The sequence below is a fragment of the Ovis canadensis genome, chromosome 22 (genome assembly GCF_042477335.2).
Source record: "Ovis canadensis isolate MfBH-ARS-UI-01 breed Bighorn chromosome 22, ARS-UI_OviCan_v2, whole genome shotgun sequence".
Classification (NCBI taxonomy): domain Eukaryota; kingdom Metazoa; phylum Chordata; class Mammalia; order Artiodactyla; family Bovidae; genus Ovis; species Ovis canadensis.
Genome location: NC_091266.1, coordinates 38,620,916 through 38,645,333, shown reverse-complemented (window position 1 = coordinate 38,645,333; position 24,418 = coordinate 38,620,916). Strand labels below are relative to the sequence as shown.

At 49.4% G+C, this 24,418-nt stretch overlaps 1 protein-coding gene across 2 annotated transcripts in view; it reads right to left on the bottom strand.

Moving 5' to 3' along the window:
- SUFU (SUFU negative regulator of hedgehog signaling) overlaps positions 1–24,418 on the bottom strand; it is a 108,915-nt gene that overhangs the window by 22,646 nt on the left and 61,851 nt on the right. The window contains exons 4-8 of one of the 2 annotated variants that reach the window (XM_069566959.1): positions 14,364–14,506; positions 13,373–13,458; positions 13,039–13,111; positions 9,812–9,965; positions 7,873–7,984 (exon numbers count right to left, since the gene is read on the bottom strand). In XM_069566959.1, coding sequence (XP_069423060.1) covers positions 7,873–7,984; positions 9,812–9,965; positions 13,039–13,111; positions 13,373–13,458; positions 14,364–14,506 — 568 coding nt within the window. Of the gene's footprint in view, positions 1–7,872; positions 7,985–9,811; positions 9,969–13,038; positions 13,112–13,372; positions 13,459–14,363; positions 14,507–24,418 lie in introns of both variants that reach the window. The other variant, XM_069566958.1, reaches the window with a different exon arrangement.

Genomic DNA, 24,418 nt, shown 5'->3' with positions numbered 1-24,418 from the left:
GCATTTCGAGGAATCTGAGGAGGACTATGGAGGGCAAACAAATCAGCTTCACTTTGTGTACGCCAGTATCTTCCAAGCTTAGCCACAGGAATCCCTTGTCACTTAATCCCCAACAAAGTCCCTTCCAAGGTTGTAGGGACCCTCCCTCTAAGGACCACTGACCAAGCAGTGTTCTGACAGGGCCCAGGGTTTTCCCTCCTGAACCCTGCTCTGCCTAAGAACTTTGTCCCAAGGACCTGTCACACCTATGGCATCGGCCTCCCTGCCAGTCAGTCAGGTGCACGCAAGGCACTCCATCAACTCCTTCATCCCACGGCAAGACGCTCTTAGGAGGCCTGTCAGACAGTTACACGACGGTCACCTTGAGCTCTCGCCCTGATGCTGGGGAAGCTGAAGTTCCTCTGAGTGACCAGGGATTACTTTAGTGCCAATTCTGTGATTTATACCTGGAATATGTCATTCTTTTCACTATACAGGGTAAGCTGTAACAGCTCCTACAATATCACTTCTTTAACTTTCCTCAATACCTCTAACGTACTTTCCAATTCCCGTTATTCCCTTTTTAGGCTATACCCATTGACTTCCTGCTACGGAAGATGAGCTTTTAGCTCCCTTTCATCTCACACTCCCTCCTTCCCAAGATACCTGTACTGTAAGTTTGTTTTACTAATGCTATTTACAACTGAGCTTCCCTGGTAGTTCAGCTGGTAACCAATCCGCCTGCAGTGTGGGAGACCTGAGTTCTATCCCTGGGTTGGGAAGATCCCCTGGAGAAGGGAACAGTTACCCACTCCAGTATTCTTGCTTGGAGAAGTCCATGGACAGAGGAGCCTGGTGGGCTACAGTCCATGGGGTGGGAAAGAGTCAGACATGACTGAGCGCCTTTCACTTTCACTTCACTTTCATGTAGTATACACTATGATTACTTTTCCTTTTTAGCGTAATTTTCTGTTTTTCTTGTATTTAATAACTATTGTTTTCTATGAATTTCAATAATTCAGTCCTAAACTAACTACCAATGGCCTGCAGATTGTCCCAAGACTTTCAAACAGAGCAAATATTTATCAATTTTATCTTCTTAAAGACATTTCTCCAGAGGATCCTTCCAAATGACTCCAGTCTGAGCTCACTGCCCTCCATTCTTGCTACATAGGTGTCCTCACGGGATCGCCCTTCACCTTCACACTGGCGATTCCTCTCCCCTCTTTCTCATGGGGGATCCCGTTTCTTGTTTCCCGAGTATTTTCTTCACTCATTTCGATGGAGCATATCTTCTAGCAGATTTCACTTTATTTTTTAGTGTGCTTCTCTCTGATCTGTCACCTTCAGGAGTTTGCAGGCAAACGAACACCAGCTTTACTCTGTGCACCGGTTCGGAGACTTTTGTGGCCTTCTTTCCAGTTATTTTTTCCTGAGGAGGGGCAGACACCTCCTCTACTTTTATCCTCTTTTATAGGCAGCACCTAGTGGTAATGAGGCCTGGATCTGGATTCAAAAAACCCAAAGTTTAAATTTTGGGTCTGAACCTTCTTAATCTTGGCTCATTGACCCAGGATAAGTTATCAAATCTAGCTAAATCTCTGTGTTCTAATTTGTAAAATGGGGACAAAAGTAATCCACAATACAGGGCCTGGCACATGGTGATACTTAGTAAAAATGCCTGCTTGGCCACAGAACCTGTCCAACCCAGGATCCTTCCTATATTGGGAACACTGAGCAATGGTTTATGGGATGGCTCAGAGGCGCACCTCAGTAATTCAGCAACGGATCTACATCTTCCCATTTCTTTCTTTTTTACCACCTGTCTATATAACACATTCTCTATTTACACTTCCCATTGTATAAGGGGACCTTTTATATATCCTAACACGCCTTCTCCTTCCAACGGCAGGAGAGATTCCTTGTTTCTAGCACTGCACAGATCGCAGTACATGCTTCTGGTGACCCTACCCACACTTCACAGGTTGACAGAACCGTAGCCATGTTTCCTCTCCACTCTGCTCTCAACAGATTGAAAAGTCTTAATTTTTCCATTTTAGCCTAAGGGTGTTGGTCATATTCTATCAATGGCAGCAAGTGTAGAAAGGAGAGGAGCCCAACCACCGTGACTCCTTTTAGCCACAATCCCAGTCCTGTGACAGTGGTGACGTCTGCACTGGCTACATGACTTGGGGCCTTCTCCTTGGGGACGCCAGGGAACAGGAACCAGGGCACCCGGGTTGGCAACGATTCAGAAGTGAAGTGGGTTTGGCCTGCTGAGCCCAGTCCAACCTCTGGCTTCTGCCCACTAGCCTGGGAGATTGTTCCTTTTGCTTTCAGATTGCTGACGAAAGCGCTGAACTTTCCAGAGAAAGAAGCACTTGCAGGTCTCCTTCAGGGCAGGACTGGGACAGGGTGTGGGTGGAGTGAGGGCCCCAGCTTAACTCCACAGGTGCTGTTATCGCTGAGTCCAGACAAATGCTCTGATGAGGATGACACAAGGGTACAAGGCCAACACCAACAACCAAATGACAAAATGCAGTATTTTCACTGTGAACATCCCAAGGAGAAAAATGTGATGATAGAATAGTGGGATGGAGAGTGGGTGAAGAAATCAGAGTGAGGAAGCATCATGCTAAGGTTGGTGGATCCCTCCATCAACTACTAACTCCTCCAGGCACCGGGGACCTCCACCCTGCAGCCGCGTGGTCTGACTTGGGTGGGGGACGAGGACCCCTGTGCTCCTGAATGAGCCAGCTCCAGTTAGAGCCCTTGGCTTTCTGTTTCCTGAGACACTGAGTCATTTCCTCTCTCTAGCTCTCACCTTTGAGCCTTCCTTTTCCCTTCCCTGGAGAAGTGACTCACTGCTCAAGTGTTGGGTGACACTGAGGATCAAGGATGGGTGATAAAAATACTCCTGATTGTGCAACTCGAGGAGGAGGAGATGCAGTGTAGACTGAGAATTTCGACGTCCTGGCCATGAACTCTGAGGCTGGGGCATTAACAATGGCCACAGCTTTACCTCTTTGGGGAAGCGAACAGAAAATGGAGTTCAAACAGAAATTCACCCAGGCAGGAGCCCTTTGGAGCCCTCGTTCTGCCCTTTCAAATGTATATTTCTGAGAAGGGCACGTGAAGGCAGGCACTCAGCAAGACAACAGTGGCTCACAGGAGTCTGGGCCCTTCCCCTCGTCAGCCCTGTGGGGCCTGGCAGGGCCCCTGAGAACAGGGCTGTTTCTTTTTCTTTTGGGTTTTCTCTCCAGTGAAAACAACCGTACTTCCCCAGGGTGGGAGGGGTGAGGGGAACCAACGTGACACGTGGGCTCCTGGCGGGACACTGTGCTGACACGATGAAGCCCTTGGAGCAGGGTTATCCAGGCCTGCCCTGTGTGCGGGAAGTGACGGCAACAGCATAGCTCTTTTCCCAGATGGAAACTCACCTTCCTTCACCCAATTCACTGGATGCAAACGAGATACTGTCTTCTTCTAATTAATCTTCATGGGCCTCATAGGCTGAACAAAACAAAACACATGCGTGCTAAGTAGCTTCAGTCATGTCTGACTCTGCGAGCCTATGGACTGCAGCCCACCAGGCTTCTCTGTCCATGGGACTCTCTAGGCAAGAATACTGGAGTGGGTTGCCATTTCCTTCTCCAGGGGATCTTCCCAACCCAAGGATCAAACCTGTGTCTCTTACATCTCCTGCATTGGCATTGGTAGGCAGGTTCTTTACCACTAGCGTCACCTGGGAAGCCTGAAAACAAAACACAGTTTTCTTTAAAGAACGACTCCTTGGCCAGGTCACAAGCTCTTCAAGATGGGGACTGAGGCAGTAGGGACCCCCTCTTCAAATGGCCAGACAGATGGGAGCAGAGACACTTCTTAACGTGGAGAGAAACGCACGTTGTGTTCCGGTGCATGTTGGAGGAAGGTACAGCTGACAATGCCACGACGGGAGAAGTCATGCTACAAAACTTTAATTTTCCAGAAAGTTAAGGCAACAAGAAAAAAACAGCCTTAAGTGCTGCTGGTGCGATTCCAGAAGACTGAAAGAGCTCAGTGATGATGGTTAGTGTACTTTTTAAAGGTACCTCACCACAAAGGGCTTCTCCCACAGCCAGGAACCTTCCCTACCAACACATGTGCACACACACCCAGGAGCCCTGTCCCTCTTTGCGGGGACAGGGGGGTTGTTATGTGATCCAGAGAGCTCCCTAGAGGTCCCCCAGCCTCAGTCAGTGAGTCACTGCAGAGGGAAAAGGAGGAGGGCTGGTACACCGAGGCAGCTTCCCAGCACCGGAGCAAGTTTACAGAGGGGTGAGCCTCGCCACGCAGTGCACCTGACCACGCTCATCTCCCAGTGCCTGTGCGGAGGCTGGGGCGCACAGGCCGGGCTCTGTACCACAGTCCACGTCTCAGCCAGCCACCTCAGACACGGGATGCCAGTGACTTTTCCCCCCTTGACCTAGGTCCTTACAAATGCTGGCAGGCACAGTGCCTAAGTTGGGCTCCCCTCAGTGGCACAGAGGAGTTGCTTCCCAAACTCACGCGGGCGGGCAGTGGGAAGGGAGGCGCCAGCAAGCCGAAGGAGGCTTTTCTCAACTGATCATCTTGGGAAAAGCCAGATACAAATTTCATGGCTGGAATGCAGGGGTTGTGAAACGCTGGAAGAAGCCCCAAAGAGGGCCAAGGGCTCCCCTTCTGGGAAGACGGTGGGAGGAGGGCTGGCAGGGGTGAGTGGGAGAGGAGCAGGTTACCCGGAGGGGCCTGCCTTTCTGGGAAGCAGGAAGTGAGGCCTCAAGAAAGAAAGAAATCCCCTAGCCCTGAAGCAGTGGAGGGGTCAGAGGTAAGGCTGATTTTGTTTCTGAACATGAGGGCAACAAGGCTTCGTGTCAAGAAGGAGTTGTGGTATAAACGAGCCAATTATGACACATCTCGTTATCTCGGGGATTTGGAAGCACTGAGGCTGGCAGCATGTCCTCCTCGAGTTAAATACAAACAGTAAGCTTCTAACTCGGGGCTTCAGCCTGGACCTTGGCCTCAGGGGAGAGGTTTCTATTCATGCTACAACTTGTGAGAAGAGGTCGGCCTGGGACGGGGAGAGACAGGTCTGGGGTGTCCCTCACGCAGGCCCTGAGCATGGCGTGAGGAGTTAATACCATGTTAACAGCTGAGGGACAGCCCTAAGTGCCACCCTTTCCTCACCAAGGCATTTATTAGCCTCTCTGTACCTCAGCCTCCTCACCTAGAAAAGGGGGATAATAATATTATCTACTTCACAGAGTGACCACAAGAGTGGTATTAATACAAAGCCCTTGGAATGTGACCTGGCACACGCGCTTTACCAGTAGTGCTGGCTGCTACTGAGATGGGAAAGAGCGAGCGTCCGAGTCCCCCAGGCAGGCCAGTGCCCCGCTGCTCATGGCCAGGCTCCACAGGCTCTTCTGCTTCTCCCCTCTATCTCCACAGCCTCCTCAAACCACGGTTGGGCCCGTGAGGACCACATCTCAGAGTCCCCGCCCAGAAAGCCTGACTAAAGGAAAACTGGATACAAAGACACAACACAGCCTGTGCCCATTGTGCCCCAGCAGGGAGAGAAGCAAATACTGGTGCCAGCACGTTTTGGGTCGGCTTTCTCAGTCGTGATCCAGGCAGTTTATCTGAAATGGGTCAGCTCCCAGGGTGGGCAGCACAGATATTACACTCGTGCTTGCTAATGTGAGCCGAGTCCACTGCCACTGATCCTGAGGTAACAGGGAGCTGAAGACTGGGGGGCCGCTGCTCTTGAGGAAGGAGGAGGAACCAGTTCTCAACCAAATGCTAGCAGATTGGTAACTAGGACCGATGACCTTAGAGGAGACAGTGCCAATTCCCTTCAGACTGCAGATTCCAGCGCCTTAGAGATGTGACTGGGTCCCTGAGCTGCAGGGAGGGGGAGAGGACCCCAGAGGGTTGCACCTCTGTTCTACTCTCATCCATCTCTCTAGCTCAGCCAATTCAGGCCAGAGTGGAGGCTGCAGCTCTGCATTGTCTGCAAACGGCCCGTGGACCAGGTCTGATCCCCACTGCCCAGCAGACTGAGTCTGGGCTAGATGTGAGCATCCAAGAACCTTGAGCCCAGCAAAAGGTTGCTGGGGCTGCAGCAGCTGGAAGTATGCCCAAGACAGGGTGTGAGAGTTCAGGCTTGTTCCAGATATACAACAGGGGCAAGTGGGGTACCTCCACAGGAGCCCCTGCCCTTCTGTCCAGAAACCTAGACCTTCAGAGGTGGAGGGGCCATCTGAACTAAGACCATCTACAAGTTATGGGGCAATCTGTTTGAGCCTTTAAGCCTTCAAGTACCTCCCGACCTCCCACCAGTGCCAACAGGGCCCAGAGGAAGAAGCCCAGCTCAGGGCATGGGAAGAAGTATGGCCCTGGGATGGGAGCCAGACTCCCAGGTGGAGAGTTTCCAGATGCCCCATGACTCTGCCTGGCCTTCTGCTGCTGCCAGGGGAGGATGGTGCCTTCGGCCAGCTCCTTCAAGGCAGCTGGCTGCAGAAACCCACTGGCTAGAGTTAAAAGCTGCTCAGAGGTACAGTGGAGGCTTCTCCAGGCTTCTGCCAAAGAGCTCCACTCTCATGGCTTCTGGATGGCAGACTGGCCAGGTGGGCCACCTCAGGCAGCCAGAGCAACTCTCCTTACTCCACAATCTGCTCCCAGGTTCCAGCCTCAACTTTAACCAGCCAGGCCTTCCCTGTTCCATCCCTGTCAGCTCCATCTCCTGCTTGTTAAAATTCTAGGGCACCTTCAAGGCCCATCTCATGTACTTCCTCCTCCAGGAAGCCCTCCCTAACTACTCGAGATCATGCTGACTTGTCCCTTCTGTAGCACATTAAATCACTACCGCTTCTAGGGGTCATGGATGAGGAACTGGAGATAGAAAATTCAAAGTAACTAATTCCAACAAATTACATCCACAGCCAGAATCATGCCAATTAATTAATTCGTTCAGTTCATGTGTTCCCAAAAGAGCCTACACCCCAGATGGCCCTCTGGGTCCTGAGCCTGCCACACAGTGAATGTGTAATAAAGACTTCTCAGAAGAAGGACGGATCACCCTGGACCTGCAGGAGTGGTCCGCCTCCCTTTTAGCCCAGGACACAGCAACTTCCTCTCTGGCAGGCAGGGTTCCTGCTCTGGGCTGCCAGTTCCCAGGCTGCCCCTGCCAGCAGCTATTCCCTGGAGTTGCCCTGGGACCAAGGGCACAGGCGGGGGGTGTCCTGTTCCAGCTCTGCCCACCATTTGTCCCCATCAGAGAAGGAGAGGTCAGCAGGAAGTAGATCTGACCTCTCGGGTGGTCAAAAGTCTCTCCAAAGAGCTCGTTGACAGATAGCAGAGGCCTGAGAGGACTTCCCTTCCCTGGGCCCCCTGGAAGGGAGGCAGGAAGAAGGGCCTCAGTAGCAGGCGTCCAGTCTGGGGCTGGCCAGACAGGGAGGCCCCTGGGGTTGCAGCTATCAGCCGGAGACCAGGCTCCAGGAAGGAAGGAAGGGCAACTCTGGCCGAGGCCGAGATAAGGAGGGGAATGGTGCTCAGCACAATGGGCTCCCACAAGGCTGGGAGGCCCCAAGTCAGATTTCGCCCCAACTTGGCCTCCCATCTGCTCACACAGCCCGTGTAAATATTTACTGTTGTTTATATTTCTGGTCTGCTGGGTCCCCTCCGAGGCCCTTATGACCATGGATCTGTGTGTCCCAGAGACCCTGAGTCCATCCAGAAAGGCCTCTGGGCATTGTTCTCTCTCATGCAAGCCATAGGGACAGGCTCTGAAGGACAGAACTGCTCCCATGCCCCAGTCTCAGGACACTGCTGTCAGGAAGCTGGACTGACCCCCTCTGTGGGTGGGCAACTTACGGGGCCCGGTCGTGGGTGAGGCCGTTCTGTCGCTGAGGGTTGATTGGCGGAAGGACGGGTTTGCTGTTGATCTCAAGTCCTCTCCTCAAGGTCTCCCGGATCTGCTCTGTGTCTGCAATGACATCACCAAGTTACCCAATGGCTCTCTGGGCCCCAGCAGCCCCATTCCCGTCCTCAGAGCCCAGCTCTGCAGATGTGCTGGGAAAAGCCCCCGAGGAGGCTGGTCCTGAGGCCACTCCAGCTATCAGCTGTGAGATCTGAGTGCAGCGTGAGGACACGGGGCAGACGAGGCATCGTGTGCCCCCGAAACTTCTGGTCTGAAGAGCACCACGCTTGTAGAAGACAAGGCCCTGGACCACAGAAGGGCACCTTCCAAGGCAGGGCTCTCTCCTCCACTGTCCTTCCTTTCCTGTGTCACAGGCCCTAGGCTTACCCCTAACATGGGTCCAGACAGTGACTCACAAGACAGCCACTGCCCAAGACCACCCAGGAATTCCGCCTGCTTACTGGATGTAAGTAACGGCTGCAAGTGCTCTGCCGCGAACGGGCAGGCGAACCTGACACAAGTTTCTGGGTTCGGTGTGGTCAGCTGGTGTCTGGTCTTGTCACCCTTTCCCCTGGGGCCAGGTCAGTGGGATGCTGAGTCATCTTCCCACCTTGGTCCCATCCCAGGGAACCCTGCCTCTCCACAGATCTGCCAAGGACCAGGAGGTAAGAAAGGAGTCTCTTGGTGGAATTATTTCTTTGCAAGATGCTTTGCTGGTCTTCGGGGTAAAGCTTACTACTCTGGTCCCCTATATTGAGATTTTGGTCTAAGACTTATTTCTGCAAACACACACTAAAAAGCAAATTAATGTTGGTTGATCAAAGAGTGGGCTTAGGGTAGATGCTGAACATGATTAGTGACTTTTCTAGCTGTTTGTTACAGCGTCATGGATCTTACTTAAAAGAATTTTTTAAAAATAGCCAATAATGGTTGAAATTTTGGACAAAGCTGTGAATCCTTCCTTAAATTAGCTCTTTTTCACAAAAGCAACTGAATGAGTCTAATAACTGTACAGTCTCTTAGAGCCTCCCTGGAACTTGGCACATCATTAGAACAAGCAGGAAGGAAAGAAAAGGGTCAGATATTTGCATGAGGGGTTTAAGTTGTTCTTTATGGAAAGAAAACCTTTTATAAGTGCTATCACAAGTGTTTGTATTTTATGCAGGACCAAGTATCTTACTCTTCAAAAGATAAAGAAAGGGGGAAGAATAGAGAAAGGAAGTAGAGAGAGCAGCTATAAGCACATCTTTATATACGGCTGCTTTTCTTTTGAAGATAGTTAGAGATCCCGTTTCTTTAAAACCATGACTATTTCTCTAGCCAAGACTAGCATGGTGAGCTTCCAACAGGAGAGTCATACCCTCCTCCAAGGCGCACTCCCTAGGTTCAGAGGTAAGGGTGCTTGCCCCTGCCCCTTACTTTGTATCTGCAAGACAGTGTGTGTGGAGGGGTTGGGTAAAGTCTATAAACTGGTCTCATACTCAGGCCTTTCCCATCAGAGGCCTGGGCAGGCCAGAGGCCTGGGCAGGCCTGAGGCCAGTGTGATCCTCGGGTCTGGCATGTCTTTCAGGCTAGAGCTGGGCCCTGTGTCAATTCTGTGGGTGGCCAGGGCTTGTTCTCCTGCACTTGGGTGGACTATGGCCGTTTCCTGTAACTGTTCTAGGGCTTCTACTCACCTCCCTGACCTCAGATTGCAAGGGGCAAATCTAAAACATAATGGTCCCTGCTGGAGGTGCAATGTGAAATGCATACACACACACACACACACACCCCAGGAGAAATGGGCCAGTAAAGCTCCCTCCATTCCACCTTGCTGGAGATCTCACTGGCGGCTTAAATCCTGCCAAGAAATGCTAAAACCCAGCCTGGGCAAGGGCAAGGCAAGGCCCCCACCTTTGCCTGAGAGCCGCCGGGGCTGAGCGCCCACACAGATGCTCCGGCTGTCCTCGTCATCCTCGGGGGGCCGGCTCAGGTCATCCCAGGCACACTTGGCACTGACACCACTCAGGTTGGAGCCGTCTGTCTCGATGCCTTTGTCAACTCGCTCCTGCTTGGAAAGAACCAAAGAGCCAGAGTTCCTTCAGCCAACCAGTGGCCCAAGGTCACCACCCATATTTGCTTGCCCATATTTACTATGCCTCAATAAGAGCTAAAGGCTTCCTTGGTGGCTCAGCGGTAAGAATCTACCTGCCAATGTGGGAGAGGAGGGCTCGACCCCTTGGTAGGGAAGATACCTTGGAGAAGGAAATGGCAACCCACTCCAGTATTCTTGCCTGGAGAATCCCACGGACAGAGGAGCCTGGTGGGCTGCCGTCCATGGGGTCACAAAGAGCTGGACATGACCAAGCCCGAGCATGAGTAAGAGCTAAGCGTGGGACAGGTGTCAGAAGAACAGGATTCCTGACTATTCTGCGCTGGTTACTAACGAATGACAGTCTCTGCCAGCCACTGGGCTCCTCCAGGAGAACCAGCAATTAGGGGAGCTGGGGAGAATGGAAATCCCAAGGGAAGCTTCTTCTCACTCATTAGACTTCCAGTATAGTGACCTTCATACCTGTTTCAGAGCCCTGACTCTGCCCACCCTGTGCTGGCCTGTGGAGCTGACGTAGCAGGGCCAGGAACTACCTCCCGGAGGAAAGGCACAGTTCTTCCTCTGCTGACTGATCACCCGGCCCTGCTCCAGAGGCCAGTGTGGAAGCCAGCCATAGGCGGGAGAGACTGGGACTCAGCCCCACCTCTCCAGCCTCACACCTGCAGTCTCTTCTTCCAACAGCAGAGGGTGTGGTCACATGGTGACGAGCCCCCAGAGAGCAGAAGGGCAGGACTTTCCCTGCAGCATTGCTGACTTGTTTGGCCAAGGATTCTGGATGGAAATTCTTTTCCATTTCTTAGACTGAACTGGCGGCCAGGAGGGCGGTGAGCATCTGCAAGCCCCACCAGAGGTCCTGCCTTCACACAGGCCTCGACATTGTGGAGACCAAACACTCTCCAAATGATCTCAAGGAAGAGGTGAACACAAACATCCTGGGATTTCCGATAAAATACAGTTGTGCTGTTGGGCTTTGGATGAAAGGTCAAAAGCCTTTGGATGAGGCTCCCACAACCTTGTTCATAAACAGTCATGTGGGCCAAATAAAGCTCCTGAGTCAGGACCTCAATTAGAATCTGCTCCTCCCTGTCTGGGGACCTTCTCCCCACGGCTTCACAGGCCCATACTGGCCGGCTGCTTGGCCGGGAAGCCTGTTCAGAAAGCACAAGGTAAGCCTACAGAGAGGGTCCTTGTTTCTGGACACCGTTAGCAGGTGGCCCTGGCCTGATGCCTCCTTCCCATCAGCCCCCCCCCCGCCATCTCCAGGGCTCCCATCAGCCCAGGCAAAGCTGGAGATTCTGAGCTGACAACAGGGAGTGGCTCTCTGTGCCCTAGGCAGGGGTGTGTGGGTGCTGGTTTGCTCAGGATAGAGTCTATGTTCTCCCTTCTCCACTGGCCACCTTGGGGCCCCTCACCTAAGCAAGAAGCTGAAGACATCTCTTGGCTCAATGAGCTCAGCCCACTTACTTTATGAGTAAACAAGAAAGGGTGAAGACGCTGAGGAGTCTGGGGACTTGTTCCCGCACACAGCTGGCTAGTGGTAGAGTGTGGAGCAAAGGGCCAGGAGCAGCTCTAAAACAAACCAGCTGCAAGTAGACCCCAGAGACACAAGTGAGCACAGAGCAGCTCCCACTGGGTGCACACCGAGGTGCTTTGTTGCTTTTAAAGAACACTAGTGCTCTGGGTCCTGCTGGCTGGCCTTAGGGACGGACACCTGAAGACTAGAGAGGAGAGCTGTTCTCAGCATGTAGAGCAAGGACAGGCTGCTTACCCTAGTAGCTTAACGATCAGGTGCTTTCTTAGCACTTGGCACTTAGGACAGGGGCCAAAGCAACAGCCCACGGTGCCCTGTGCTGGATCCCAGTGTGGCTGCCAAACAAGGGCTTAGGGAAACACAGCCATGTGGTTCTGGTTCTTGCATAAGCAGAAGCTACTAGGAAACCAAGTTAAAGGAGAGATAACAGAGGATCCTGGAAGTGATCGGAAAGCTTCAGTGTTCAAGGCACTAGGTAAACAGAGTAGCATCATCTGTGAATGAGTAGGCTTCTGCCTGAGAACTCCCAGGTCTGCAGTAATGAGCCCAGGGACCACAGGCTACCTGTCTGCCTGCTACCTCTCCCTACCCCCTCTCAGCCTTCCTAAAGGACACTAACTCTTGGCACTAACACAGGCTGCCTGTGGTCTGTGAGATTTCTACAGAGGCATAAAATGTTCAGAGATGGCAATGACTTGCAAAGGGCAAGGGCAAAAGAGGAGGCAGGCATGTGCCAGGCACATTACTGGCTGTCTGCGGTTCCTGTTTCATGAGTGGCCCATAAGAAACAAAGTTATGCTCTACCCAGCTTTCAAAATTCACCTGCATACAAACAGAGCGCTGCTTCTAAAAATCCCAGAGATGACACTGACGCTCTGTACAGGTGGGCCATACACAGCGAGTGGGAACGGCCAATCTGTGTGTATAAAGACTTTCTTTTCTAGATCAAGGGATACCAACCTACCCACAGGAGGAGCTCGGCGTCTGACTGCCCAAGATGAAAATGATCTGAAAGAGGGTAGGATCTTTAGACCAATCGGCGCTCAGCCCCGCAGCTGGGCTGTGGGGTCACTGCCACCTGTTCCACTGTCTGTCATGGTGTGGCAGTGGCACTAGGGAGGTTTTCTGAAGGGAAGCCCGTGTTCTTCTAAGAAGGGGAACATGGCAGGATGAATCCCAGACAAGCAATACCCATTATACTGATTTTCTTTCTTGCTGGTGATCCAATTTTGGGGTCAGGTTTATTGATGTATAATTTGCATTCAATAAAATCAATCCTTTTAAAATGCAGGAAAATGTGTTTAGACAGTTTTCCCTGGACTGAAATCTCTGTTCCGTTACGTACTCTGCAGAATTCAGGGAACAAGTTGCATATCATGCCATATTTCTACTCACTCACAAATATAGCTCCTCTGTTTTCCCAGCAGGAAAGCCAGGGTTATGTGGCAGAGGCCTAGGCACAGTGTGCTAGAAACGTTTTCCTCACTCAAGACATACTTGCAAGTGTGGGTCGATCTCAAATATGGTCTCTCCCCTCCGCATGTCAGTTATCAGCCAGGGGCCACCAGCGCTGTGGACAGGAAAGGGGACAGGATGGTAACTGAGGGGTTGGGGCTGATAGGTGGGGTCCGCGGGGTCTACAGCCTTCCCTTCTCGCTGCCCCAGGCCCAGAACACAGGGTACTAGTGGCCAAGGGACAGCCAGGGGTAGTGATCAGGGAGGCCCAGTGTGAAAACCCAGAGTCTGAGCAGTAATGTAAGGGGGAAGGAAGGGCTCCCAACCCCTGACCTGGGGAGCCTGCCCCCACCACCTGGCGCAGGGGTGCACTCACACAGGTACCGTCCGCAGCAGCTCCAGGATGCCCTGCCCGTTCCACTGCTGGGCTGCGTGGAGCTCCTCAGTGCAGACGCCGACAATCTGAGACCCGAGGACAAAGATGCCATTGTGCATTAATGGCCATTCCTCCCACCCATCCAGAAGGTCAGCCACACAGGCTCTCTCAGTGTCCCCAAACCTGGGGGACCACAGGCAGGATCTGTGCTCTGGGGTTGATGTGTCCAAAATAGGATGGTTCCCTTAGAAAGGAATAGTGGCCTGACTAGGAGACAGATGGGTCCACAGGAGGGGCATCAAGGTCTGACCCTTGCCCTGCTGTGATGCCTCGGGTCTCTGGATGACACAAAACCAAGCTCCAGAGGGCAGAAGAGATAATCAGGGCCCTGCGGACTTAGGATGGGTCCCCAGCCCACGTCTCTGGAAGCAGGGGAGGTCCAGGGAGATGTTCCTGCCCAGTCGAGATCACAGGAATTGTAAACAGAGGAGATTCTGAGGGCCTTCAAGCTCAGAAAGACAACCAGAGGCTGCCAGCAGCTCGCAGAAAAGCTTCCTTCCTTATCAGGGGCTGAACTTTTGAGTAAATCTCAGAGGAAACAACTGGACCTTCACAGAGACCCGCCATGACCACAAGCAGCCTGGTTACATCTCGGGGAGATGCACACTCCCCCGGGTAAGGTCCAGTCCAGCCCCAAGCTGCCCGCCGGAAGGGTCCTGGGCCTGCGGCTGTCCAGGTCTTACAAGTTCATAGAAATACCCTCCCCTGCTATCCGCTCAGCTATGGCCACCCTCTCCTACCCAAATGGCCCCGCCCCTGCCCCCGCCCCCGCAGCACATCTCAGCAGATTGAATCAGACCATCTGAATCCACCTGACAGACCATTAGAGGGACTAGAAAGAGGGAGAAGACCAAAAGGAAATGTCCATTCTCTCACCCACCCTCCCACCCTGTCAGGGAAGGCTGGAGCCCATGCCCAACCTGGGCCTCACCTGGAGGAAGGTAACCACCCCGAAGGGCGTCTGCACAGGCTGCATCTGCGGGTCCTCTGTCAGCAGCATGTGCTGAATTCTTGACTCACTGTTGTCCAAAGGACTGTGCCAAGACACGTGGTCACCACTGCAGAAGGTGTTCTCTGTGGAGAGACGTGAGGGTCCTCAGCATTTGAGGCCTGGCAGCCAGCCCTGGAGCCCAACCTGGGGCCTGAGAAGCATGGGCTGGGAGGCTCCCTAGCCTTCCAAGGTGGCCCCAGTGAAGGAGGGGAAGCATTCACTCGGATGAGAGCAAAGAGCATGGCTATTTCCCCAAAATCAAATGCATTCCTGCTCGCCAATCCTGCCAGCCTTCGATGGAAAATGACAGGCTGCCAGTGGGGCTGCTCGCTTGGGGGGCCCAACAACTTCTGCAATCTTCACTTCTCCAGCACCTTCACTGGGGGAGTTCAGTGGGGGAAGGGGCCACGATCAGGTCTGCCAAGAAAGAATGAAGTGCTTTACTGTTGGGCCATTCGGCCAGAAGTCCACAGGAAGGCTGGAGGGCCGTGAAAGCCCTTCACCTTGGAAAAACATACTAGGATTTCTGTGCAGTTGCTGCTGCTGCTGCTGTTGCTGCTCAGTCGCATCAGTTGTGTCCGACTCTGTGCGACCCCATAGACGGAAGCCCACCAGGTTCCTCCGTCCATGGGATTTCCCAGTCAAGAGTGCTGGAGTGGGGTGCCATTGCCTTCTCCATCTGTGCAGCTGAAACTGTTCAAATAGGAATCCCCAACCTCGGAGGGCCTTTGAGTTTCCCACAGGCAGAGAGATTCAGGGAATAGCTCCTCAGCAGACGGAGATCTGACCATGCCTCACACACCTCGGCAGAGACATGCAGCCCGGAGGGCCAGTTTCTGCCCTGGAGGACACAGGCTTTGGGCCCAGGCTGCCTAAGAGAAACGTGCAAATACGGCCACCTAATCGTCTCCCTGCTGCCCTTCACATGGGCCCACTGCTTTAAAGAAAGAAGCGTAAGGAGCAGGGCCACAGGGGGAAAATGCCCAGATGCTATGAAGTTTCCTGTTCCCCTGCCTTTCACCTTGGGTTTCCTTCCACAGGTCTTCTGCATTTACCAGATTGAAAGCATCTACGGGTCCTTTCCATTTCTTCCCCCTTCACATTGTTTTGCACATTTCATTCAAAATTATGTATCCTGGAGATCATTTCATATCAACACATAGAAAGTTACCTCATATTTTCCCCTCAATTATAAATTATTATTTATAAAAATGATACTGTATTATATTGGTTTAAGGTACACAACATAGTGATTTGCTATAGGTGTATATTGTTAAATTATTATCACAACAAGCCCATCACCACACAAGATTGTTTTTTCTTGTGATGAGAACTTTTAGGATCTACTCTCTTCAGAACCTTCACATATATAACACAGTACTGTTGACCATAGCCACTCTGCTGTAAATACCTCCATAGAATTTATCTTGTAACAGGAAGTTGTACCTTTTAACTCCCTTTACCCGATTTCACCTACCCGCCCCCCCACCCCTCCTGCAGCCTCCTCTCTCTTCTGGCAACTACCTGTCTATTATGTGTATCTATGAGCTTGGTTTTCATTTTTTCTTTTGTTTGTTTATTTTTTTAGATTCCACATGTAAATGATATCATATGATACTTATCTTTCTTTTTCTGACTTTGTAAATTAATTGACCACATGTGTGGCTTTATTCCTGGGTTCTTTACCCTGTTCCACTGATTTATGTGTCTGTTTTTAATGTTAATACCATACAGTTTTGGTTACTATAGTTTTATGTACAATAACTACTTCATTTCTTATTCTTATTTTTTAAAATAATCATGAAGTAAGTTTGTATTTTTCATTCTGAAGTAGTCAACTACCTCATATTTTATATAACTATTGTAGTTCATACTAACTATAGTTAGTAGTAGAACTAATGTATAGTGGTTCATTGTGGTCTATTACTTATGACCTGGGAATCTGCAACTGTCAAGATCTCATCACTTTTCAATCAACATGTAAAGTCAGGCACAGGGAGAGTCAATTACAAACCCCCAAATTTCCCAATTCCTGCTCGGCCTGCTCCTCCCCGATTTTCTCCCCTTTACAGAAGTGTGTGTCTACAAGCAGCATGTGTGATCTGCAAGAAAGAAACAATACAACAGGTAAAAAGACTGGATTAGTAATTAAAAGCTTCCCCCCACAATAAAAGGTCTAGGCCCAATGACTTCAATGTAGATTCTACCAACATTTAGAGAAGAATTAATACCAATTTTTCATAAACTTTTCCAAAAATCAAACACAAAAAAAGGTAACACTTCCCAATTCATTCTATGAAGCCCTGATACCAAAACCAAAGGCGTTACAAGAAAAGAAAGTCATGGACCAATATCCCTTATGCACAGACACAAAAATCATCAACAAAAATATCAGCAAACTGAATACAACAACATATTAAATGGCACAATGATCAAGTGAGATTTATCCCAGAAATATAAAGTTAGTTTAACATGAGAAAATCAATGTAATGTAAATATTACGTCAACAGAATACAGATTTTCTAGAAAATCACACGATTCTCTCCATAGACACAGAAAAAGCACTCATCAAAATCCAAAACTTTTTTTTTTTATGACAAATACACTCAAACTAGGAATAGATGAGAACTTCCTCAATCTGTTAAAGGGCACCTACAAAAAATCTACAGCTAACATCATACCTGATGATGAAACACTGAATTATTTCCCTCCAAGATCAACAACAAAACAGAGAGACTGGCTCTCACTGCTTTTATTCAACATGGTATTAGGGGTTCTGAACTTCCTTGGTAGTCCTGTAGTTAAGAATACCCCTGGCAATGCAGGGGATGTGGGTTTGATCCGTGCTTTGAAAAGATTCCACATGTTGTGGGGAGCCCTGGAGCCACAGCTGCTGAAGCCTGTGTGTCTAGAGCCTGTGCTCCACAACGAGAGGAGCCACCACAAGGAGAAACTTGCACACTGCAACTAGAGAGTAGCCCCTGCTCACCACCACTAGAGAAAGCCCATGCACAGCAATGGAGACCCAGTGCAGCCAAAAGTAAATGGATAAATCAGTAAAACTTAAAAAGAATAAAATAAAAAAGAAAAGAAGGGCTAAGAAGGAATCATTCCCTAGGTTCTAAAAAACAAAACAAACAAACAAACAAAAACCCCTATGGTATTAGAGGTTCTAACCAAGGCAATAAGGTAAGAAAAAGAAATAAACAATTGGATAGACTGACAAGGAAATAAAACTATATTTATAGATCACATGATCTTATAATTGAAATCCTAAGGAATCTACTAAAAAAATATCAGAAAAACACAAATTCAGCAAGATTTCAGGATACAAGAATAATAAACAGCTAGCCGAAGAATTGATGCTTTTGAACTGTGGTGTTGGAGAAGACTCTTGAGAGTCCCTTGGACTGCAAGGAGATCCAACCAGTCCATTCTGAAGGAGATCAACCCTGGGATTTCTTTGGAAGGAATGACGCTAAAGCTGAAACTCTAGTACTTTGGCTACCTCATGCGAAGAGTTGACTCATTGGAAAAGACTTTGATGCTGGGAGGGATTAGGGGCAGGAGAAGAAGGGGAACGATCGAGGATGAGATGGCTGGATGGCATCACTGACTCGATGGACGCGAGTCTGGGTGAACTCTGGGAGTTGGTGATGGACAGGGAGGCCTGGCGTGCTGCGATTAGTGGGGTCGCAAAGAGTTGGACACAACTGAGCGACTGAACTGAAGTGTATATTTCTATACACTAAGAAGAGCAACTTGAAAATGAAATTGATAAAATAATTCCACTCACAACAGAATCAAAAAGAATACAATACTTGGGAATATATTTAATGAAAGACATATAAAATTTGTACTCTGAAAACTATAAAACAACTGCTGAAAGAAAATAGAGAAGACCTACATAAATGGAAATTGCTCATAAACCAGGAGACTTAATATTGTTAAGATGGCAATATTCCCCAAATTGATCTACAGATTTAATACAGTCCCTATCAAAATGCCAAATGCTCCCCCTCCGTTTTTTGCAGAAATTCACATCCTGATCTTAAAATTCATTTGAAAATGCAAGGGACACAGAATAACCAAAACAATCTTGAAAAAGATGGACGATTTAATCTTTCTGTTTTCAAAACTTGCTACAAAGCTACAGTCATCAAGACAGTGTGGTACTGGCACAAGAATACGATTTGATCAAGGTAACAGAATTTATAGAGTCCAGAAACAAACCCTCAAATTTATGGTCAATTAATTTTTGACAAGATAGTCAAGATACTTTAATACAGGAAAGAATACTCTTTTCTGCAAATAGTGATGGAACAACTGAATATCTACATCCAAGAGTATCAAGTTGGATTCCTTTGCTAAACCATAAACAAAACTTAATTCAAAATGGATCATAAGCCTAACTATAATAGTTAGAATAACAAAACTCTTAGAAGAAACATAAGAGTAAATCTTCTGTCCTTGAATTAGGCAATGTTCTTAAGTAGATACCAAAAGCACACACAAAGAGAAGATAAATTGGACTTCATTAAAATTAAAACCTGTTGTGATTCAAGAAAGTGAAAAGAAATGAAAATGAAAACCCCAAGGAAATAATCACTTTATACACACTGATTTAGCCACTAAGTCATGTCCAACTCTTGTGACCCCATGGACTACAGCCTGCTAGGTTCCTCTCTCCATGGGATTCTCCAGGCAAGCATATAGGAATGGGTTGTTGCTTCCTTCTCTAGGGGATCTTCCTGTGTCTCTCTGCATCGCAGGTAGATTCTTTACCAACTGAGCTATGAGGGAAGCCCTCATACATACATTAGGATGGCCATTATAAAAATAAAAAAATAAAGCAAACAAAAACCTCAGAAAATAACAAGTATTGGTGAGGATTTGGAAAAATTGGATCCCCTCTGCATTAGTGGTGCTGTGCTGTGCTTAGTCACCTGGTCGTGTCCGACTCTTTCTGATCCCCACAGATTGCAGCCAGCCAGGCTCCTCTGTCCATTGGGATTCTCCAGGCAAGAATACTGAAGTGGGCTGCCATGCCCTCCTCCCCGGGATCTTCCCAACCCAGGGATTGAACCCAGGTCTCCTGCATTGCAGGCAGGTTCTTTACCACCTGAGCCACCAGGGAAGCCCAAGAATACTGGAGTCGGTAGCCTATCCCTTCTCCAGGGTAATTTCCTGACCCAGAAATTGAACCAGGGTTTCCTGTATTGCAGGAAAATTCTTTATCAGCTCAGCTACCAGGAAGCCCATGTAAAATAGTGGAACTGCTTTGGAAAAGTTTGGTGATTCCATGAAATACTAAACATGGAATTACCATATGACCCAACAATGCCACTTATAGGTACATACCCCAGAGAAATGAAAACATGTCCACACAAGGACTTGTACTTGAATGTTCACAGCAGCATTATTCATAATAGCTCAAAGGTGGAAACAACCCAAGTGTCCATCAACTAATGAATGAATAAATAAAATGTGGTATATCCACACAATGGAATATTATTTGGCAATACAAAATACTGAAGTATTGATACATGCCACAACATGAACAACATAGCAAAAACATGATGCTAAGTGAGAAGCCAGTCATGAAAGGCCATGTGTGATTCCATTTATACAGAATGTCCCGAGTAGGCAAATCTATGGAGATAGACAGATTAGTGGTTTCCTAGGGCTGGGTTGGGTAAGGGGGAATGGGAAGTGACTGGTCTGGGGCTGCTTTTTGGGGTAATGGTCTCACAGCTGTGAACTACAGAATATGTGAATTATATTTCTGTAAAGGTGGTTTTTAAGAAGAAGAAAGAAAATACAGCCGGTAAAAGGGAAGAATCTTGCGGGAGAAGAAAAGTGGAATAAACAAGGCCCCTGACGGTCGCTACTTTCACAGGTAAAGTGGCCTGACCTGGGAGAAACCTGAGTCGTGATGCCCAGACTTCACAGCATTCTATGGTCCACCTATACGATCACTCCATTTTCATTTTCTACAAACAAGGAAAGGATCCTCAAGATTGCCCAAGGTTGTGGAGCAAGCCAGTGAGGATGGGCACAGCGCAACACTGCCCACACTTCTGAGTCACCCGTAACATCCATCAGGATTTTCAACATATCTGTGTACACCCATCCCATTGCCTACCTGTATTTCCCTCCTAAAATTGACTCACTTTTTTAAACCAACAAACTTACTTTAAAAGGAAATGTCATATCACTATACTACATAAGGAAAACAGAAAACCAATCTTGCTCGTCATAAAGTGGAAGATAATTTTGATAACTTCAAAATAATTTAATGAAAAAAAGTTAATAATTTATAACTGATACTGCTGCCTATCTAACATTGTTAAAAACTGAAATAAACAAGGATCAAAGACTGTTAAAGGTTTAAAGAGTCATATCAAACTGACAAACTCAGCAGGATTGAATCAGAACTGAAGAGGGAAGACAGTCCTCACCAGTCACAGTATTGAGTGTTTTGTCCAGTTATCGTCTAAAATCTCTTGCTGGCTTTGGCAACCCTGGCCAACTGGCTAATTTTGCAGGTGGGAAGGCTTTGTCCCATTTGCCTCTGCTGCGTGCTTGCTCGTGCTAAGTCACTTTAGTCGTGTCCAATTCTGTGTGACCCTGTGGACTGTAGCCCACCAGGCTCCACTGTCCATGGCATTCTCCAAGCAAGAATACTGGAGTGGGTAGCTATTCCCTTCTCCAGGGGAGTCTTCCCTACCCAGGGATCAAACCTGTGTCTCTTACATCTAACCTGCACTGGTGGGCATGTTCTTTACCACTAAGTGCCACCAGGGAAGCCTATTTGCCCCTGTGACCCTGGGCAACTTGCCCAATCACAGTCTCTAAGCCCTTCCACATCTGTAAGTAGGAAATAGTGTGCCTACTCAGTGCGTGTTGCACTGGAGCATGTTATCACTCCTGTACTGGAACACTGCTACTTCCATCTAGGTCTAAGTCCCTTTACCAGAAAACAGGACAGGCCACAGAACCTGTAGCTAATAGCTACTGCCAGTAGGTGGCACCATTGCTCCTGGATTAAGGAAGAGTGTGGCCAGCTCCCTCCAGCGCCCCACCTCTAAGCAGACTTTGGCTGGAAACAGGGAAGAGGCTATAGAGGTTTGGAGTTATGACCTTTATTAACCAGATTTAACATCAATTTAAAAATACATGCTGTACAAAGCTACACTGTTTAAATGAAATACAAATGATGAAAAGCAACTCTGTACAGACAGTTTGGGAAGGGGTTGACTTTAGTCAGCTGGGAGACAGACCCAGGTTGGAGTTCCAGAACCAACACACCAGCCTGTGTGATCCGGAGTGAGACGGTCTTAACTACCCACAGAAAGGTTTAGAGAGCACGTATTTAACAACCTCCCAGACCTGCCTGCTGGGAGAACCAGACTTTTGAGCTCTGCTGTGGCTAAGAAACAGTCTTTCTTAACAATGAAAGAGCCTTGGTCACAGTTTTCAAGCCTGGGACAAAGCCACAATGGGCTCATTCTTGAGTCCGGCCTGGTCTTCATGCCCCGGATGCTCAGCCCCATTCTGTGTGGAGCCACCACAGCCTCTGCTCTCAGGCCCAGCGCCCACCCTGGGAAGGCCTCAGCCCCGGAAGAGGGGTTTTCAAATGCTAATATTGCCTCGGTTGGAGGCCCAGCTGTTCAGCGCAGTGGTTAGAGGAGTTCGCTCCCTCTCCCTTCCTCTCTTTGGTCCCCTCAAGTGTCCTTACCCAGACATCCCCAGGAACCCCACCCAAACTGCACAGCAGAGGGGCTGCCAGGAGGTGTGAAGGTGGGCAATTCCAGGTGAGGCCTGGAGGCCACTTCACATTCCCTCCCTCTTTCTCTCCACTCTGCCTCCCAGTACCGTGTTGTAGTACCATCCCGCTGCTGCAGCCTGTTTGGAAAATTCACACCACTCCAGGGTGGCATAGGATCCAAAAAATACTCGCTTCAGTTCTGCCCCTTGCTCAGTTTAAAGAAAGCTTTCATCACTGGATGTCTCTTTCTCCAGTAACAAACAACTCCCTGGCAAGAACTCTTAAAAGGTTGGCGCAGGAGGGCGCGTATGGCTGTGCAGCTTCTAACTGACCCCTTGAATTGGCTGTCACCCTACCCCACCTCGCGAACATCCAGCTTTAGTCATGGTGGTTTGAAGTTGGACTGTGCTAGATAGAAGTTAGCAAAATCTAGGGAAATGGATTGCAGAAGAAAACAGCTATTGTTTGCAAAATAATGAGTGCTGCCTTTAAAACACTGAGAAACAAATGTGTTCTTCAAGAGTTCTTAAGTCATCCCAACTCTGAAGAGTGACTGTCTCCGTTCTGTGTGGAAGTATAGGATGAGCTCCCCATCTCCCCCACCCCCCATCTCAGTGGCCAGAATCCATAAGCTTGGTCTGAGGAGAACGGGTTAATGTTGTCTCCTGGAGCCTCAAAGACAGGGTTTCTCGTGGCGGATGCCAGAAGTACCCATGCTTGCGGATGGTTACCTGTGTTCCAGACATGAAGAGCAAAGGCAGGAAACCCAGCTGAACTGGGACAGGTGTCAAAGGGGTGGCGGGTCTGCAAGAGGTGTTTCAGGGAGTGGAGGAAAACAAAAGGCGGCCCAAAGCAGGCTGGTAGACTGGAGTCTGTCAACTTTAGGGTCAAACTCTGAACAATGGGGTTGCCGTCATCATCTTTCCATCCCTCTCATCTTCTTGGTACTCACAAATCACTTTGACGATGAAGCCTTCCGTGCCTCCCAAATGAAGACACAGAGCTGGTTCCTAAGACAGCTAAGCAGTTCTTCCCTGAAATGCCAGGGAAGATGGCATGTTCTGACACAGATGGCCGAGTGTGAAGGTCAGGTGGCCTCCCCTGTCTCAGAAAGTCCCAGTATCAAACCAACATTCCAGGTAGGGAGAATCTGGCAATGGCCTCACCCCCTCTCCTTCCTGAGTAGGCCCACTGTGGGCTGCTGGAGCTGGGCCCAGAGAAGGCCTCCTCTGAGGTTGGAAGAGAGCCCCTTCAAGTCAACTGAAGGCCCATGAACTGCAATACATTAAATGGGCAGAAACACAAGTCTGTACAGGCCTGAGCAGCCTCCAGATGCCCCAGCAGGAGGAAGAGGCAGCCTGGGGGTTTTACTGAATGACCCAGGCCTAGCCGCGGTGGTGGAGGGGGTGAAGTTCAAAGTCAGCCCTATCAGCCTCTGGCCAGCCCAGATGCTCCTAACTGAAGCCACTTAGTCTGCCCACTGGCCCCGCTGGATCTCCATGTAATCCTGTCCTAATTTCTAAGCCCTGGTGCTTTCTCCTTGCTTGTTCTAAGCCAAGCTGTGGGGAAAGGAGTGGGGTTGTATATTGCCTCATCTATTTGTGTCATGGTAGATTTCTAGAAATGAGGAGCCTCCAACATTTCCTGAGGTCATGGAGTGTAGGACGTCTTGATGTCACTGCCACAGATTACATTTCTGGAGCCCTTAACACACCTATGAGATGTGTGCTCATTCTGGGGAGGGGGCACCCCAGGCATCAAACAGAGGGCACTGCCCTCACTGTCCCAGCACCCTCAGACCCAGAGCCTCCTGTGGGCCTCCTCTACCTCCATCCAAAAGCACCCGCCAAAGGAAGGGAACAGACCTTCTTGCTGGGAAAGATCAGCGCTCACCTTTTTCTGGCAACGGCAACTCTCCTTCTTCTAGGGAGCCAAATAAAGTCATGAGTGGACACTTCTCTGCCCGCCTGCCCAGACTCCCCAGCTCCAGGCCAGAGCTGAGTTCAGTTCGGAGCCCTGCAGCACTGGTGAGACCTCGCCTACCCTAGGGAGTCTGGATGGCAGCTGAGAACAATATGTATGTGTATCACATAGAAGCAAAAAACTGACTGCGTCCTGGCTACCTCCCCTTTAACGCTTGAGTGCTGTAAGTGGACAGTATAAGGGGGACACGGGAGTTTAGAAGCTTCGATTGGTATGGAACAACAGAATCTGGCACCCTTGC